Source organism: Topomyia yanbarensis, chromosome 3 (genome assembly GCF_030247195.1).
Source record: "Topomyia yanbarensis strain Yona2022 chromosome 3, ASM3024719v1, whole genome shotgun sequence".
NCBI classification, from domain to species: Eukaryota; Metazoa; Arthropoda; class Insecta; order Diptera; family Culicidae; genus Topomyia; species Topomyia yanbarensis.
In genome coordinates this window covers 252575202-252594938 of record NC_080672.1, presented here as the reverse complement: position 1 = coordinate 252594938, position 19737 = coordinate 252575202, and the positions used below count along the sequence as shown (strand labels likewise).

Sequence of the window (19737 nt, the reverse complement as noted above, 5' to 3'; positions counted from 1 at the left end):
CAAGCACTATTGAAAAATGTAATCATTCGGGAAATATATTGAAAATCACCCTAAATAACACAAAGTGTTTAAAATGCAAATTTACTTGGTATGCTCGAAAAAACAGTATCGCCCACAACTTTTACAAAACAGAACTTTTTACATCAAAAACACATTGGATAATGAGTTTCGCATAACTTGAGGTACACAACATGAAGAGCGCTATATGTCTAATAGAAACGGAGAAAAAGGGATCCCACCAACTTACCCCAACCACCAACTAACCACGGGCTCCCCTAAAGTAGATACACGAGCAAAAAGTTTCTTTCGAAATGTTTTAGAGGGTTTTTTTTACAATATAAGAACCTCCTGATTTTCGAAGTGAAAATGTTGTTTGTAATAAATAACCTAATATAACCTAAAAATAAGTTCTCGATTTTTTCAAGTTGGTATCTTAACTGATTAATTTCATATGCTCTACAAACATGCAGATTTCTGTTTTCATAGGGAACAAGTTGAGTTGAGAGAGCAAAGGAGCAATTTTGGCCGAAAACTGTCAAATTCTGAATATCATGTTTCTGACTATTTTTTTTTATTGAGCAATTCGTAAACTCTCAAAACGATAGAGTTTACTTGAATTTGAGTCATCGGTTGGCCACCAGGAGGTAGCCGCTGTAACCGCAGATGGGCGCTCTCCAACTGTTTTCATCGAGCCTGGCGTCAAAGTAAATGCGACATATTACCGGGAGTGTTCTGGAGGCTGCTTTGAAGCCGTGGACGGACAAACGTTTCGGTCACAAACCATGGACGTTTCAACAAGACTCGGCACCAGAGTTAAAAAAATTGAATCTCCTTTTACGGCTGAAAATTAACCTTTTGCGACTCGTGATGAATATAAAAAATATTCAGGAATCCGTGTTATTCATTCAATTGAATATCGTGCAATAATATTCATTTCACTAAATATCTGGGTAAATGTTATCAACAATTGGTAAAGCACATAAAACAATAATTATCATCGCTTTCATTGTGCCAGAGCCCACTTTGATGCGTTTGATTCGTTCTTGCATGTTCGCTTTTTGCAATATTCGGAGACGAATGAAAACCTGCATTGAATGCAGTTTTCATTTTGCGGTTGGTTCATTAGACGTTTTCGTTAGCCTTGCTGAATATTAGGTTCTTTACTGAAAGAGTTTACCTCACTTTTCTTGACAGTTCGCTTGTATTGTTTACATGGACTTAGAAAAAATTGTGGACTACTAGATTTTAGATTATGAAAATTAACGGATCAAATTTTAAATATATGCACAAATTAGATCAGGGAAAAATGACGCCAAAGGCCCCCTGAACTCTCGATGCGGGATGCAAGTATAATGATGCTTTTAACTCAAATTTGCCTTGTGCTGAGAACACTTCAATTGAAGCTCCGATGCCAGAATTAGTAGATAGGCATTGGATAATTCAGCAAATGTTTCGTTGAAGTTCTCCCTATTCTACACGTAGATTAAAGAGGATTACAATCAGAGTTTATGCATTGGACAGATAGTTGATCTCACTGAATTTTCGCCATAAAAAATCACCATTTAACTACAACTGACACTGATTTATGCTGAAAACCCCAATATACATTTTTATTTGTGAAAAATACGGCTTGTAATTTCAAGAATGTTCGTGTCTCAAAAGCAGTCCAGGGACACTTTCAATGGTCACTTGCTTTTCGATGAATTTAAGTACTTATTCTGGTAATTTGGTTTATTACCTCATGCATCTTATTCGTATCATTCATTTAACTTATTTTATTCACCCTTTTCATGTTATGCAATTTTCTCTTTTGTTTCCGGTTTACACATTTTATTCATTTTAATAATCTGTCTAATTTTGGTCAGTCATACATTTTATTCATTTCATCCAGACCATTAATAAGACACAATTTAACTTATTCTATTAAATCTATTACTTTTTAATTTCGTGAATTTTATCATTTTAATTATTATACTTGTTAAAATAAGCAAAATTAAAAAAATGATAAAATGAATTGAAAGATTTTTTTATTTATTTGATCTAAATTTCTTTTTGTTTATTTCATTAATTCTATCCGTTTTATTAATTTTAAACCCCTGCTTGTCGTGCTAATTTATGTTATTATTATTGTTATGTTGTTATTTATGAACAATAACGTTTTCAATCAGCTATAACTTTGGGGTTAGACAAGTTTTCCTCACAAAAACAAGTAAAGCTAATAACTGTGACTATTACCATTTATTTGAGCGCTAATAGTTACAAGAAATATTCGGAGAGTTAAAGTTATTGCAATTGTTCTGATTGGATTCCACTGGAGCAGTGCTGCGAGAGTCATTTTTAGTTAGCAGTGAAAAATTATATTTTGATATATCTTCGTTGTTATTCAATACTTTTGAAAACTGATAAATCTGATCAATTTGTACTCCTTTCGCCTACCCTTTCTGCCTAACTTTTCAGAAGATGTGTATTATGGATTGGTATGTAAAAATTGAGCAGCTTCTAACACTTCTAGAGGAGCACCTATCATGATCAAAACAGGTTTTTCGTGTTTCCTTGCTCCAACACTTTTAAGAAAAATGGTTTTGGAACCCTATATTATTCATACTATTTGTCTTATTAACTCAATTTTTTTGTTTCATTCATAATATTTATTTCATTCACTTTAAACATTTTACTAAATTGTTAATTTTCCCAGTTCATATATTTTATTCAGTTTTTTTCATTTTATCAATTCGGTTTAGTCAGTTGTTTTTAATATTGGATGACAGTTGTTAGCTTGGAACAATTTAATTTACTCTCTTAATTTTATAAGTTTTTTAATGTTGTCTAGTTTTCATTTGAGCTAATTTGATTTATTTATTTTATTTATTTGATTTATATTAATCATTCTACCCATTTATGAATAACTTGTTTTGATTTTTTTTGCTTCATAGTTATTTTTTTATTTTATTATTTTTCTATAATTTATTTAGTTTATTCGAAGTGTTATTCGTGCAGGACTCGAAACTGTGCTTATCTCACATCTAGTTACTTGCCATCTTCGTGTGAGTTCGGCAAACTAATGAATGATGCAAAAGTGATATGTGTAAGAAGCTGATCTCACTGATAGGTGAGGTTCTTTATTTGCTCATATTCTGTACAAAAGAAGCTTCATTTTATCACTCAAAACTATTGTGAAGTGACCAAACAGCTCAGTTCATTGATTTGTACACAAAAAGGAAAAGTAAAACAAATGCATATAATTCGACAGCAAAGAGCAGTAGTGCTAGACAAAATGAATATTTTATAAATCGTCAGTGCATTAATCGGTTTCTGCTTAAAAACTTTTTCTGCAAGCGTTAGATCATTTCGTGATCTTCGAAATATTGTTTCTTGTTAAATTCTCTATGAAAACCACATATCGATTTATTTTTAGGGGGTAATGAGTGACACTTGGAAGAATTATTTTGTGAAAGTCAATTTCTCCATGCAAAATCACATGTAAACTTTAAGGGGGGTATAAGGGTTTCAGCTTGAAAAAAAACACTTCTTTGCGATTTTTTTTAGAGCTTTGCGTGAAGCAAATTGATCAACACTTTTGTACATTATAGTGTATCATTTCAATAATATTCTGTAAATTTTCTATGAAAAAAATCGACAAACGCCTCGGTGACGAAGCTTTTTGTAGAACGTCTCTGGAAACACATGATTTGCGGCGTTACCTGCCTTAACCCTCCAGAAGTCGCGCAAATGGCCCACTGAACGAGCAGCCGCTGGTGCGCTAAGACGATTTCGCTACATTTTCAGAGCAGCGTGTATTCAGTGCACTAGCGCGACTTCCGGAAGGTTAACCAATTTCTTTCAAACTTTGCCTTCACATTATATGTAAAAAATACCTAACCCCTACGTTGAGTTTTTGAGAAAAAATTCTATTAAGGAGGTTTTTGCTCATTTTTACTAAAAAAAATCTATTTTTCACGAAAAAGTAAGACTTTTTATGGGTAAAAACCCACTATTTGAAAAATTATCTTAAAAACTCAAGGTAGTGATTAGGTATTTTTCACTTACAATGTGTATGCAAGTTTTGAAAGAAATCGGTTGAATAGTTATTGAATGGCAGGTAACACCGAAAATAATTTTTTTCTAGAGACGTTCAACTGAAAGCTTCGTTACCGAGTCATTTGCCAGTTTTTTTGCATAGAAAAATTACAGAATGTTATTGAAATGATACACTATAATGTTGAAAAGTTTTGATAAATTGCAAAGGTCTAAAAATCCAAAAAGTGTTTTTTTTTCACACTGAGCCTCTTTATTTCTACTCTTCGAGGTGTGCAGCCATGGAGTTGAATGCACGTATGGGAGCAACACACATCGGAGTGAAGAGGTTTAGTGTGAGAGAAGAGCGGTGGTTCGCATGAAAAGTGCAAAGAGCGTTTTTTATTCTTCTCTTTATTTGCTCTGAAGTACATTACATCCCTGAAGCTAATGTGGGCTTAAAACAGGCCATATTTTTGTAATATTTATTTTGGTATAAAAAATTCAGAAGAAGCCCTTGAATGCTGCAAAAAACGAAAAGGATGCGGAACAATTAAAATATTTTTATATCTTGTTAGTTTTATTTTTCACAAAGCATATCTTTTTATTAGCTACAATTTAAGATATATTTCTTCCGTCGAAAATGAATACCGTTTGACAATAATGAAGCTTTCCTTTTGAGGTTTAAAACTATGGAATAGCTGTGTTCCCGGAATTCCTTTCATACGTGATTCTTTCTAATATATGGTATTCGGATTCCGAAAAAAAACTGATAGTGTATTTTTGAATCTGTCTTAAAAATAGTCCACGAAAAAAGTTCTTCGGTTGTTGTATAGCCTTGCAAGCTCGCTTTCGCAGCATTTATTTCCAATACTCCTCTTAAAGCATAACAAGGGCACTTTCCATGACAAGTTGCAAAAAAATCAATTTAGCATAAATGTCAAAATCTTTTTGGGTGTTGCACAAGTTAAATGCGGTCATTTTATTTCTGTATTGACTTTCTGATCCACCTGAGAATAAGTAAACAACGAGTCAAAAATAAACGAACTGCGACTTGATTATGTTTAGTGAAGTCAACTGCAATAAAATTAGTAAACTTCAAATCGTTTGGTTCTTCGTCTTTGAAATAAATAGCACAAAGGTGAATAGTGTGTTGAGCGTTTACCCGATGAAAGCTTTGCATTCTGTACAACGAAAGAATAATGCTCAGAAAAATCACAGATAATGATGCGTCCCATAGCTTTCAAATTACTTTTGATGTGTTTTAAGTAGCTGAATTGTTTTGCTAAAAAACCATCAATAAATTCAATAACATTTTGTTAGAAATTCTTTTATTTAGGGTAGACGACCCCATATTTATCTCATTAGTCAGGATTTCACATTTTTTCGTTGATAACTCGGCTTACGTCGATTGGACTACGGTTAAGTAGGTATCATCATCTATGCTTCGTTCCTAAGAAGGAGCACAATTAAAAAACTTACCTGGAAAATGTATAATATTCGTGATTGAACGATACGAAAAGTCAAGTACAATGCCCCCTATTCATTCTACCATTTGAGCTAGTGCGATGAATAGAGATAGCAGACACTGCTCTAGCTAATGTGGTCAAATGGTTGACATGAATAGGGGTACTGAGATGAATTACGTTACAGTAACCCTATATAACTTTTGCAGATATCGCTTTTCGTTAAAATTACTTATGATAGATGGCATGATATAGGGTACCTGTGCGCTAATTCATTTTAGCACCTGTATTCATCCCACCAAAGTAGCTGGCACTAACACTTATGTTGGCTCAATATAAATTTTATCGTATCTACGGACAACCTATTATATTTATGTAAACAATTTCTTTTCAGCAACACCCGAACGCTTTCCGATCCGATTGCTCGGCTGTCAGCTAATGAACACTTTGTTACCGCCGAGGACAACACTAGCAACAGTGTCTCGCTCAAGAAGCAGGACAGCATCGAAACATCCGCCGCGTCTGCTATTCCGAATGATGTCGGTTATAGTGGTGGCGGCAGTCGAAAGTCACTGCCAATACGAAACGATGGAAGCCTGGATTACGATGCCTTATACGAGGACGAATCGGACAACGATCTGTCGATGGAGTCGCATGGTTCCGTGGTGACACATCTACTATCACAGGTGAAGATCGGCATGGACCTGACGAAGGTAGTTCTACCGACGTTCATCCTGGAGCGACGCTCACTGCTGGAAATGTACGCTGACTACTTTGCACATCCGGATCTTTTCTTGCGGATTGCTGACCTCAAGGATTCACGCGAGCGAATGATACAAGTGGTTCGCTGGTACCTTAGTGCTTACCATGCCGGTCGAAAGAGTTCCGTCGCCAAGAAGCCCTATAATCCCATCCTAGGTGAAGTGTTTCAGTGCCACTGGGACACACCTGAAATGCGTAAGTTATCAACACAATTGGCTGTCATAATTTCAGCAACGAGTTACGTGTCAAACACAAAATTTACAAAAACATGTAATTTATATACTATTTCGATTGTCTTTTTATGGTCAGCAACTGGAGACGATAACTCCAATATAGAAGTAATAGACGGACCGGTACCCTGGTGTCGTAAAGACCAATTAACATTTATTGCTGAACAGGTCTCGCACCACCCTCCAAGTAATTATCAGACGTGTTCAATTACTAGCTCTGTATATTTAATCTTTTCCGTTTCAGTTTCAGCGTTTTATGCTGAACATTATAACAAAAAAATTAGCTTTTCGGCACATGTTTGGACAAAATCGAAATTTTTAGGACTGTCGATTGGTGTGCACAACATCGGCCAAGGTACTGTGACATTGTGCGATCTCAACGAAGAGTACATCGTAACCTTTCCGAACGGCTACGGACGGTAGGCACACATCATGCTGATAGGTTATGATGCATGAATCATCCAACGATTGCGATTTCTCCTTACAGATCGATTCTGACTGTTCCATGGATAGAACTTGGAGGTACCGTAACTATCACCTGTCCGCAGACGGGATATCATGCTGACATTGATTTTCTTACGAAACCTTTCTATGGTGGGAAACGGAATAAAATTCAGGGCGAGGTAAGTTTAGCACTTCCCATACTCACGAAAGTATCAACTTTCACAAAAGAATTACCCAGAGTCTACCGTTCCCAGAAAAAAACATAATCCAGAATTATGAAATACCCAAAAGTTCTTTGTCTAGAATGTACCCATAAATCATGTGATAGATAATGATTGTCTTAGTGCCCAAAACCAAAAAGAAACGAAAGTCGTTTGGCATGATGAGACTCGTGATCATACGGTAGAAGTTTTAATAAACTGCAGAATAAATTTTTTTGAAAGATGGAATTTCAAAAATAAAATTTTGAAATATGATATCAATAGGTTGAAAATGGTGAATATTAATTTCGTTGTACCTATTTGATTGAGTTAGCATACAAGAAGTGTATTTTAAGTTTGGTCAACATAATTGTAGGACTCTTTCACATTTGTTGGATTTGCCATTTGGCATAATCTACTAATAACAACTTGAGTTAAATTATTAAACTTTATGAAAATTTCTGCTTATCTTATACACATCAGCAATTATTAATCGGCAACCTCTAGAGCACTAAAGGTAAAAATCGCTTTAGCCTAGACTAAATTCTTTCCACATCATTAAAGTTAGGGATCCGCTCTTCAGAGTAGTATTCCAAGATTAACCGTAACATATAAAACGTGATGATTAAACGTCAACTGCCAATTCAAAATCTCTTCCAGGTCCTTCATATGGCTGACAGGTACAATAGCTACCTGCGTCAGAGTAGTTAAAAGTTAAAGTTAGAATAAAATCACTCGGATTTGCACGCATGATGTTCATATTACAACAAGCAGCAACATATTGAGGTTATTGGAAACATATCAATTTATAAGATAAGACGAAATACCTTGATATCGTCCGATAAGGACAACCGTGGATTCATCAGGACAAGATTCACACCAAGCAGAAAAAATCAACGATTTCCAGTGCCTTCCTTGAGATATTCCTGATGTAGAAGTAGGAGTAAATGACAACCACTGTCTTATGATCTCTACTACAGAACACTATCGTCGATTGTAAATCTACCAATTTTCCTATTGCAATATCGTAGTTCACGAAAGCAGCAGACAAATCAGTGACGTCGGTTTGAGCGCAACGTTTCATATTCTGGTATGTGAGAATTCGACACAGCAAATTACACGCTTTCGAATGCCCAAACGTGACGCCGCACTGATTCTCTGATAGCGATTGCTTCCAATGAGCTTAGAAAAGGAAAACAAAACAGTTTCATAGTGAAATTTGACCTCCTATTTCGACTGACTTCACAGCCGATTCTGACGGGAATGTACACGTAATTTCAAGTTAGTTACATGCCGTTTACTTTCGTTGTATGATTTGTAAATATGGCTAATAAGATGAGAAAAGCCAAAAGTAATAGATGTTCGAATGGTTATCAACGACAGATTTAGGCACAAATTTGTGTTTAACCCTATGTACTGTCTAATTAGGAAAAAAACATCATGTTCATCGGCACAGTCGGTCTGAAAAGAAGAAATCGAAAGACAAACCATAGTTTGGCATCATTTTGCACAATAATACAGCTTTGCCAACCCCATATCATTGGTACGAAAATTTAGACGAAAAATGGAATATTTTAAGGACACGACAAAAAAATTCCAAACAACTTAAAAATGTATGAAATTGGTTGAAAACTTTCAGCTATACCAGTCACCTAGATGACCTTTTTTTGAAAAAAAAAACTATTCAAGATAATAATGCCTACTCTACCATTCCAGATTTATAGTCCCAACGATAAAAAGTCGTTCGTTTCGATAACTGGTGAGTGGAGCGGCCTAATGGAGTACAAATTCAACGACGGTGGCAAGCCATCCAAGTTTGAGACATTTGTCGACGTGAACAGCATACCTATATTCAAGAAGAAGGTACGCTCTGTGGGTGAGCAATCCGAATTTGAGTCTCGAAATGTGTGGAAGGAGGTTACAGCCGGACTGAAGTGAGTAGAAGGCTTTATATTTTGTTGTTATAAAATGCGATTAAACTAATAAAACTCGGATCAGCACTAGGGGATTTATTGGACGGGCAATGGGGTAGATCACTGATTTGCTTGTAAAATATTACCAATATCGATTTTTGTCTTTCCGTGCATTTATCTTCCATTCGCATTTCCTCAATTATTTTAAACTTTTACCTGGTTTCCGGAGAATCACTTTCGGAATACCTTCCTAGTTCTGAACAAAACTACTTTAAATTGGCGATAAAGCGATATCTTAGAAAAATTGAACAATGCTTTTCGCGTGCGTTTTTGTATGCTTCATCATTGGTATGATAAGTGAGGTTGTTACATGCCTATTTTTGATAATTACTAACAAAAATAATCAACCTAACGGTTCATACATTATTGGATTATTGAAAAAGAATGGTCAAGTTTGGTACTGACAACTGCCCCTTTGTTTCGTGGCAAAGATGAACACGGTTCAGGTGTTCTACAAGGTTCATCATACCATTGTGCTACGCTATTAATACTCGCAACTTGAACCGAACTAACCATCTTTTTTACGTCCCATAGTACCGTAAGAAACTCTATCTCCGCGCTCTTAATATAAACTAACAGGTCTATAGGTCTTACTTACAGAAATAGAATAATTAATAAAGTCGAAAAATATAGAGTTGTCGAATTCCAATTACACATGCAAACATTCCCTTTGATTGAGTCTCTTGATTTCATCAGCGATCCCCTTTGTCTTCGTTAACTATTTATTGGTGCAGCCGATATTAGAAACTGCTTCAAAAGTAGGACATTACGTGAAAAATTGGGACTCTTTAGCTCGAACAAGTCTAAAAGCGCTTCATTAGATTTGTTCTGTAAATCTGGTCCATTTAATTTAAATCACGTTTTTTAAATCACGACTGAGACGTAGTGCAAGGTAGCCCACTAACATAATATACATTAAAACTAGTTCGTATTTACTGTCTATATTGCAACAAGTAAGATGACTAACATGGAGGTTTGTATTTTTCAGGATGAACGATATCGATAAAGCAACGAATGCAAAATTCCAAGTAGAACAGAAGCAACGCGTTGAAGCTCGCGAGCGGAAGGAAACCAGTGGTGAATGGGAAAATAAGGTACTAATTACTCGGATGTTAGAGAATCATGATGTTAACATCTCAATTTTATTTCAGTATTTCAAAGCAGTTGGAGATTCTTGGATCTACAACAAACCACTGCTACATAGACTAACTCTGGAGAACCGTGACAACAAAAGATAGCAATCTAACGAGAACAACTGCAGTACTATTAACAGTTCTAACAAAGATAGGCATTAAAGATAGACTACGAGCTACACTTGTTACAAATGACAGTCGTTTGGAATAGGTAATCAACTGTGGTGTAGTGAACAAATAATAGTATAATAGTTAAATTCACAGATTGTTGGGCTGCATAGTTTGATGTATCTAAATTATTTGCATACAACATTTATTTATTCAACTTGTGTTGATCGAATAAATTTCTATATGCATTTAAAAATGATAACCTGATACACTCATCGAAAAGAGAATAATTTTTCAAGGTAAATAGCCTTAGGCTAAAAGTTATTAGAGATGTAAACACGCACGTTCAGTTTAACATTAGCCATACACAAATCGTAGCTACAATACATGTAATCTGCCGAAACGTATCACGGCGTGCCCTGCGTATTTGCAATCCACCAAAACGTTTACCAACGGTACACAGCAAGTTTATACGTAATAATTGTTTGCTAAATCTTTAGTTTGATGGAACTGTAGCTTCAAACTAGCCTAATTTTCCTTTAACAACCGATGATCTCTTTTGGATATCGTTTCGTGGATATTTTTAAAGCATTTCGACGATTCGCAAGACCAGTAATTCTTCCACTAGTTCGTTAAACAACATAAAATAAACACATTGCACAACGTTCAAACCAACGTTGGTCCATATGTTTACCGACGAAGAGAAATATCTTTGTGATAGTGCACAAATTAAGAAAAACTCTGTTTTATATGCAACAATAAACGTTACATAGTGCAGTTACTTCACTAAGAAATGAATGACTAATATTTACTCTACCGGACGCTTACTATTCAAAAGAAGCAACTCCTTTTTAACTATTGTAGATAACACAACTTAATCTGATTGATTGAAAATCGAAGAAGCAGACAAAAAAATCGCTCATAAGCGGTAGAACTAGAGACACGTTAACATAATCTTGCGGTAACGAAAAGCAACAGGAGATAACACTTTGAAAATGCAAAGTGGCACATGCTGTGAATCATTATTATTATCAGTATCTAATAATATAATTACACAATCTAAAATATTACTTGAGCCTAATGAAACAAACGGCTAAATCGCAACATTTATCTTGAATGATTGATGCACCCTAAGAAGTAAGCCCACAAATTTACACGTCATGCGAACAGCAGTGAGAAACCGATCACACTCAAAACAGTAGAACAAGCATGATAAGATACACAAAAGTTCGTAAAGCAGTTACAGGTAAACGTTCGTAATGAATTGAGCATATGGAAAACAAATAATGAATATTGACGAGACACAGCCTATATCACGAAGCAGTAAAATAAGTACCACTGAATGAAACGAAATACGAGTGTTTCACTGGCGGTTAAGTTTGTGAGGATGTAAACAAGGGTAAGAGAGATAACAAAATGAAAGAATTAAAACAGATATTGTTAAGGCAACTTATTATACAATATATCACATTCCTAATAATACATCTGCGGACAAAACAAGACCACCATACCAATAATATGATGGAAATAGAATTGTAATTTTGAAGAGGATTCGTCTGAACAACGCAATATGAAAATTGGACCACATTCGTAATCTGGTCAAATCTTCGGTATTTCACAAATGTTTGCAGTTTAAATACTATACTATCGTATGTATGTTCAACATCACAAATTGCATTAAAAGCCTCTTTTGATTAATTTATATCGAGCTTATAGAGAGAAAGATGTCGAAGATATCATTTTCGAGTAAGTGACAGATTTTGATATATAAAAAACTGGTTCAAGGAATAAAATCGCAGCTTGCTATTGTTTTTTAGAAATACCGACAGTATTTTTTTAAAGTTCGTGATGGCTTAAAACCACTCTTCAATATAGATTAATTTAAACCTGCAGCGAAGATCAGGAATGAGCTGAAATAATCAGTGTCACTGAACTCTCCAGAGAAGGCTTGTGAAGAATAAGCCTGTTGGTAGGAGCTCCAGAGAAGTCACGCTAGACCAGTAGGCAACTGGAGACTCGACTCCAACTCGACAAAAAGCAACTTAAGTGAATTTCGAAAAAATGGTAGAACATCCTATGGTCAGATGAGATAAGGATGTGACATGTTGGGATTTCCTTGAAAACAATTGACATGAAGTTCAGAAAATTCCTAATGTTAGGTCATAAAACATTCAAACATGGAGTAGAGAATATTATGGTTGAGGGTTGTTTCTCTTGGTACGGAATTGGTCCAATTTGTTTGATCAAAGGTATTAGACATACCAGCTGCCAGTACCAACAGCGAAGTAACTACGATTTCGCCTAGTACTTCCATACAAACAATCCATACCACCAATAAAGAAGCAAATGCTGATGAAGGCGGATATACAATATCTACCGATAATAACAAGAAACAAACGAGAATATTCGATTGTGAACACCAAGAAAGCAGTACGGACAACGACATGAACGCGACAGAAGGCGACCGATTGAACCTCAACCAGTGGACAAAACTGCAAAAATATTTCGCCGCCTAGAAAAGGATCTCAATGCGCAACAGCAAGCTGCGTCTATAGGATTCAACATCAAGAAATACATATACTTACGTATAATGTTCTATCATAACCATATTATAACAATATAAAACATCCACGACTCAGTCAAGCGCATTCAAGCACTGAGTAGTACAGGTGCCGGAACCCAAAACAAACCGAAAAAATAAAATATGTGTTGTAGCCCTGTGCGCGGGGCAGATAAATAAAGACATTCGCGTACTGACTACATAAAATGCTTTTAATAGCGAATGGTTAAAACAAAGCTCAACGGAATGAAGTTGGCTGACTTATTAAAAAGTGGTGTCCGCTTATTGACCAAATTTTGGCCAAATGAGGTTAAATCAGATGGCGAATTGTAAACATCGCGTTATATGTATGTTGTCTAGGACACCAACACAGTTGCAACGTGTATAGTAGACTGCCCAGAAAAATAATGAATTTTTGATAACATAATCGGCCCACCCCTGATTCGATTCTTAGTCCCACCAGGAGTACTTGCACCAAATTTGAAGCAAATCGGACAAGTCTAGCTACCGGACCAACGTGCCTGAAGTTTGTATGAGATTTTTCGACAATTTACATGGAGAAAACCCACTAACTCGCATTTTTGCCGCTAGGTGGCACTGTATGCATCGTATTATCACTGTAAGTGAAAATAAGAAAGATAATTTAATTGTCTACAACTTCGTCGAAGATTGCTAGTCAATCTGGCTTTGGTAAAAGAAGTTATTAAAATTTTAACGAAGTGATGTCTGAGTCAGTTTTCCATGAGGCCTAGCAGTGCATGGTTGTGTATCAGTATTCGATTGCCATGAACTATACATTTTTGTGAAATAATCGTTAGGTTTGGCTCAATGGTATGTTCAGAAGAATTATACCACATAATACGAGTTATGTGTTGGTTGGAAAATTTTAGTTCCAACTGTGACCGCATAGAGGGCGCCAACACTAACTTTTCATAGAATAGAGATAGAATATCGAAATGTTCGGGAGAATTATTGCAAAATGCCTGTTCTACAACTTTGTAGAAGACACCTAATTTCTATCTCTCTCATTTTAAAAGTTAGTGTTGGCGCCCTCTATGCGGTACAATGTGGAACTAAAATTTTCTAACCAAAACATGACTCCTATTATTTACTACAATTCTTCTGAACATACTATTGAGCTAAAACTAACGTTTATTTCACAAAAATGTTTAGTTCGTGCGAATCGAGTACTGATACACAACCATGCACTGCTAGGCCCCATGCAAAACTGACTCAGACATCACGTCGCTAAAAGTTTAATAACTTCTTTTAACAAAGCCGGATTCGCTAGCAGTCTTCGACAAAGTTGTAGACAATTAAATTATCTTTCTTATTTTCACTTACAGTGATAATACGATGCGAACAGTGCCACCTAGCGGCGAAAATGTGAGCAAGTGGCTTTTCTCCATGTAAACTGTCGAAAAATCTCATACAAACTTCAGGCATATTGGTCCGTTAGCTAGACTTGTCCGATTTGCCTCAAATTTGGAACAAGTACTCCTGGTAGGACTAGAAATCGACTCAGGGGTGGGCCGATAGGGGTCATTTTTTTCCTGTCACTCTAGTGTATAGACAACATACATATAACGCGATGTTTACAATTCGCCATCTGATTTAACCTCATTTGGCCAAAATTCCACCCGATTTAACCTCAATCTCGCACTAACACAACTGCACATGGATTAGTCAATGGCGGCATCTCGAAGTGACAGCAAAACTGTCACTAGAGAGCCTAGCGCACAGAGTGGCGGTTGGCAGGGTAGAGTTGCCATCGCTCCAGTTTGGTTGTCTCCAACACCTCCTTATACTTAATAAAGATGGCACGGATCAAATCACTGCGGCGGTCTTAGAGCTCTGGAAGATCGGCGTGGTAGTGTTGTCACCAGGTTTGCTTCAACTGCTGACTCAAATTCGGAAGATGTTGTATGTAATGATGAAGATAGTGAAGAGAGTGATGGACTAACCACCTATTCAGGCGGCTGATCCCAACGAGGCGTCGACGATGCATATTGTGAAGTGGTTGGCTGAAGCGTCGACGAGGACTACGATGTAGTATCAGTTGGTAAGTTCTAAAGCTTTCAAACGTCCAACAGAATATCCAAAGGTACTGAGCATACTGGTTTGCTGTCTAACTATGCTGGTGATTGATCTGGTTACCAGTTCGATTCCGGAGTTGATTAATATGCGAACGTAGCAATCGACATTCCTTCACCCAGATGTTGTACATCACGTCACCAATTCTTTCGACGATCACACCTGGAGACCATTTCTCAACGGGCTGTGCTGTTTCTCGATTGGCTTAGATTTAGTCGCAGGGGGCGGCCGAAGTAGGTCGGGACAAGTTCAGATCTGGTGACCGACAAAACTTCACATGGAGAGTTACCTTCAGAAGTCGAACGGTTAAGTGTGGTTCTATAAGCTAGCAAAAAGGTATCCAGTGCATCACGAATTGATCCACTCTCCTATCGGATTTTCTCGACGTCCCTTTTTAAAGTGGCTACAAAACACTCAGCTTGGCCGTTGGATTGGATTAAAAGGGGTTGTTGTGATGTGCTCGATACCGTTAATAGCACAAAACTCAGCAAATTCTTCGCTGTGCCGTTGTCGGACATGAGAGTCACTGGCATACCAAGTCGTGCAAAAAGGCCACACAGGATGTTCGATTCTTCACCGGCCATTGGCCATGGTAGAGGAGCAACACAAGGAGGAGGCTTTGAAACGGAAGCGCAATGCTGGCACACACCTTCACGTAACCAATGGAGGGTCAGTAGACGTAGCTTCTGGCGATTGTTTTCATCAGCTGCATGCCCGGATGTCCACAATGGCCAACCGTCTTGTATGTACCGGAAGACGGTACGACTCTGAAACTAAGAGGCAATATGTTAACAGTATCTGCGGCTACAGACCTTACATCTTTTTCGAGGATAATGATCGCAGTGACGTAATCCTCTTCTGGCTTAACGTGCTGGTTGATTAGACGAGACAACACGTCAGCGTTGCCAAACTTGTCCTTTGGCACGTACTCGATGTCGAAATCGTACAATGGCAGTTTGAGGGCGAATCGTTGCAACCGGTTTGTCGTATACATCGGTATGCCCTGCTGAAAACCAAAAATACGAAGCAGCGAAGAGTGGTCGGTTTGCAGACGGAATTTCCTACCGTAAATAATTTTGTGGAATTTGGTAACTGCAAAGATGATTGCTAAACCTTCGCAATCGGCTGTAGTTTTGTTCCGCTTTCGTGAGTGCTCTAGAAGCATGTTGAACAACCTTGATAGACCCATCGGGAATTTGTCACTGATGGTTGCTCCGAGGCCAACGGATGATGCGTCACCCGTTACTATAATTTCCTGTTTTGGATCGTAGTTTGTCAGCAGAAATCCCGAGGAGAGCATTTGTCTGAATCGCTCGAACGATTCCAGACGAACTTTGTCTCCGACTTTAGCAATTTGTCGAGCGGATAGCGCAACTGTCACATGTTGGGAACAAACTTACCGTAATAATTGATCCACCCAGGAAAGAGTGAACACCTGAAACGTTTTTACAGGATCTGGTTGCAATCCACTAGTTGACTCGATCATAGCATTGTCATGTTTGAGGTTGAGAAGACGCTTGCATTTTTTCACTAGCTGCTGTAGCGTGACGCCAATGTTTTCCTCAATCCTGGAGAGCAGCCGCGTACGGGTTTCTGCGTCGCTTTCTGCTTTCAGCCCGCGAAAGTAGTTAAAGCACTTAAACTGCTCTTCCAATAGCTTTCCCAGCTCAAACTCAACGCAGGCTTTATTAACACGGCAAGCGAAAGCTATATGGTCCTCAGTCGGATACATAGCGATTTGATTTGCTTACTACCGACTCATTCGACCCAAATAGAAGGTGTTTTCATTCGGAACTTTCGGTAGAATAAAAGAAACATACCTTTCATGTTCAACTGCACCCAGCTTTCACAGCAGTAACCTGTCTTTCGCTTCATCGACCAAACGAGCGGCATCTTTCTCGAACAAATCTTCCTACCTGTTGTACTAAACAGCAAACGTGGCGCTATTGCCAGCGTCGTAGCTAAATTCCTTCACGCTGCCTGCCACTTGTACGTGGATAGATGAAACTGCGCTTAGGAAAAATGCTTGCTGCTGTTCGTTGTTTTGCTGCTGCTACTGAAGAAACTGTGCCATTAGCTGCTGGTGCCGAAGTATCAGTTGCTGCATCAGGTGCATGAACTGAACGATGAGCTTATCTGCTGCTGCATAGTAGCTCAAAACTGCGTTTTGAGGTACTTAATGCATTGGAGTCAAAACTGTCCATATAAGCGATTTCACATGTCCTACAATGTTTGTATGTGTTAATGCCCCGTCTTTTGCCAATATTTAAAAAAAACGATCATGGTAGGCTACAGACAATTTAAGAAATAGCGCTTGATCGTCTTCCACAAAGTTGTAGAGGAGAGTATTTTTATAAATTTTGCAGAAGACATTTTTTTTTATTTCGATTATAGAGGTTTTAACAAGGGGTGAGTCGCTTGGCACAAATCGAATTGTGCTCACAAACAAACAGCGTGGTAGCTTGTGTCGCAATGTGCCACGATGTGCCATGGTGTTCAGTAAAACAAAAGCAATGGTTGCTATGATTATTCAACTACGCTTTGTTGACAGTGTATTACTGTGAATCGTAATTTTATATCGTGTTATCGTAGGTGATACAGCATGCATGACACATTGTTCTAAGCGACTCACCCCTTGGGTTTTAACCTTAAAGTCATTCACCTCTTAGAAGACATGTTGTCGCTGTCACTTACAGTAATCCATGAACTCCTTCAATTCTTATTTTTACTTACTTATAACTATAACGACTTATAGCTGATTTTGATTTTATTTTGGCCTGTTTTCGAACCCGTGTAACTTCACTATTGGCAAAAATAGTAATTATACTATCAATTATTCTGATAGGACTAGATTTCACCTACAAAACGAAGGTAAAATTGTTTGTCCATAGGCACCCGTTTAGAAGTTATATATTGTTGAAAACTTTAGGTCTGGCCCTCCTGAAGTCGCGTGAATGGCTCACTGAACGAGTAGGCGCTGGTGTTCGAAGACGCTTTCGCTTGATTTTCTGAGTAGCGCGCACTCTGTGTACTAGCGCGTCTGTCGGAAGGTTAACACCGATATTGAATAATTTTCTAACGGGGCATGTACAATTCATCTTAGTCCGGACTATCGTGTGATTATTAGTGAAGCTGATGCATAAAATTGTTGCATTCACTAGGGTATGAAATATTTGAAAATATACAGCCGGTTGATGCAGCAATTATATGGAAAGTGTATGTCTCCTACTTCTTTTTCCATATCCTAAAACAAAATTCATACTTCATACGACAAACCGGACCGAGATGAAATTGTACATGCCCCGTTAGAAAATTATTCAATATCGGTGTTAACCTTCCGCCTTTTGTTCCCGAATGATCCTACGTGCTATTCGTCTGTAAGGAATCCATCAATAATTGATTTGGTTTTGACAGATCAAAGTCACCTTTGTAGCGAATTGATTACACATGCTGACTTTGATTCTGATCATCTTCCAGTAACTTTTTCACTTTTTCAAGAAGCTGTTTCCAATCCCATTAGCTCAGTGTTCAATTATCACAAAGCGAATTGGGAAAGGTACAAAACTTATATTGAGAATAATTTTAATCATGACCTTGATTTACAAAATAAAGCTGACATTGATACGGCATTACAAAATTTAAGTAATTCTATAGTTGATGCTAGAAATTTATCAGTACCAACAACACAGAAAAAATTTAATACTCCTATTATTGACGACGATCTTCAACTTCTGATTCGCTGGAAGAATGTCCGAAGACGTCAATATCAACGTTCTCGTGATCCTGCTATGAAATGTATCTATCAGGATCTACAAAAAGAAATTAAGCATAGATTTACACTCTTAAGAAATGAAAATTTCGCGAAAGAGGTTGAACAAATCAAGCCAAATGCTAAACCTTTCTGGAAACTTTCTAAGGTTCTTAAGAAACCTCAGAAACCAATTCCAGCTTTGAAGGAAGGTGACCACATACTTCTTACAAACGAAGAAAAAGCTCAAAAACTTGCTCAGCAGTTTGAAAGCGTCCATAATTTTAATCTCAACGTTGTGAGTCCTATTGAAACCGAAGTCTTACAAAAATATAAAAACGTTTCAAATCAAGTATTGTCTCTAGACGATATTGTTGAAACAAACTATGATGAGATCAAATCCATCATGAAAAAGTAAAAAAAAATATGAAAGCTCCAGGTTATGATGGAATTTTCAACATTCTTCTTAAAAACCTTCCCGAAATCACCATGAGATACTTGGTCAAAATATTCAACAAATGTTTTGAATTAGCATACTTCCCGGAAAGATGGAAATGGGTTATTCCTATTTTGAAGCCAGATAAAAACCTAGCAGAAGCATCTAGCTATCAACCACTTAGTTTACTCTCTTCTATTAGTAAATTATTTGAATAAATCATCCTAACTAGAATGATGTCACATATCAATGAGAATTCTATTTTTCTTCCTGAGCAGTTTGGATTTCGTATTGGACATTCAACTACTCATCAACTTGTGAGAGTAACTAACATGATATGATGATAACATGATGGAGTTGCTCTTCTAGACATCGAAAAAGCTTTCGACAGTGTTTGGCACAAAGGGTTAATTGCCAAAATGTAGGATTTCAATTTTCCAATTTACATAATAAAGATAATTAAAAATTATCTTACTAACCGTACCCTACAGGTTTCTTATCAGAATTGTAAATCTAATAAGCTACCCGTCAAAGCAGGCGTCCCTCAAGGATTAAGCGTCGCACTAATC

General features: G+C 37.1%; 1 protein-coding gene across 4 annotated transcripts in view; it reads left to right on the top strand.

The window, feature by feature from the left end:
- The window catches only part of LOC131691069 (oxysterol-binding protein-related protein 9), a 241645-nt gene extending 229880 nt beyond the window's left edge, over nt 1-11765 (top strand). For all 4 annotated transcript variants that reach the window (XM_058977234.1, XM_058977233.1, XM_058977236.1 and 1 more), the window contains 7 exons: nt 5875-6437; nt 6552-6659; nt 6717-6891; nt 6960-7095; nt 8833-9050; nt 10078-10183; nt 10241-11765. In XM_058977234.1, the coding sequence (XP_058833217.1) occupies nt 5875-6437; nt 6552-6659; nt 6717-6891; nt 6960-7095; nt 8833-9050; nt 10078-10183; nt 10241-10327 (1393 nt within the window). In that variant the 3' untranslated portion in view covers nt 10328-11765. The remainder of the gene's footprint in view (nt 1-5874; nt 6438-6551; nt 6660-6716; nt 6892-6959; nt 7096-8832; nt 9051-10077; nt 10184-10240) is intronic.
- Nucleotides 11766-19737: the final 7972 nt, after the last annotated feature.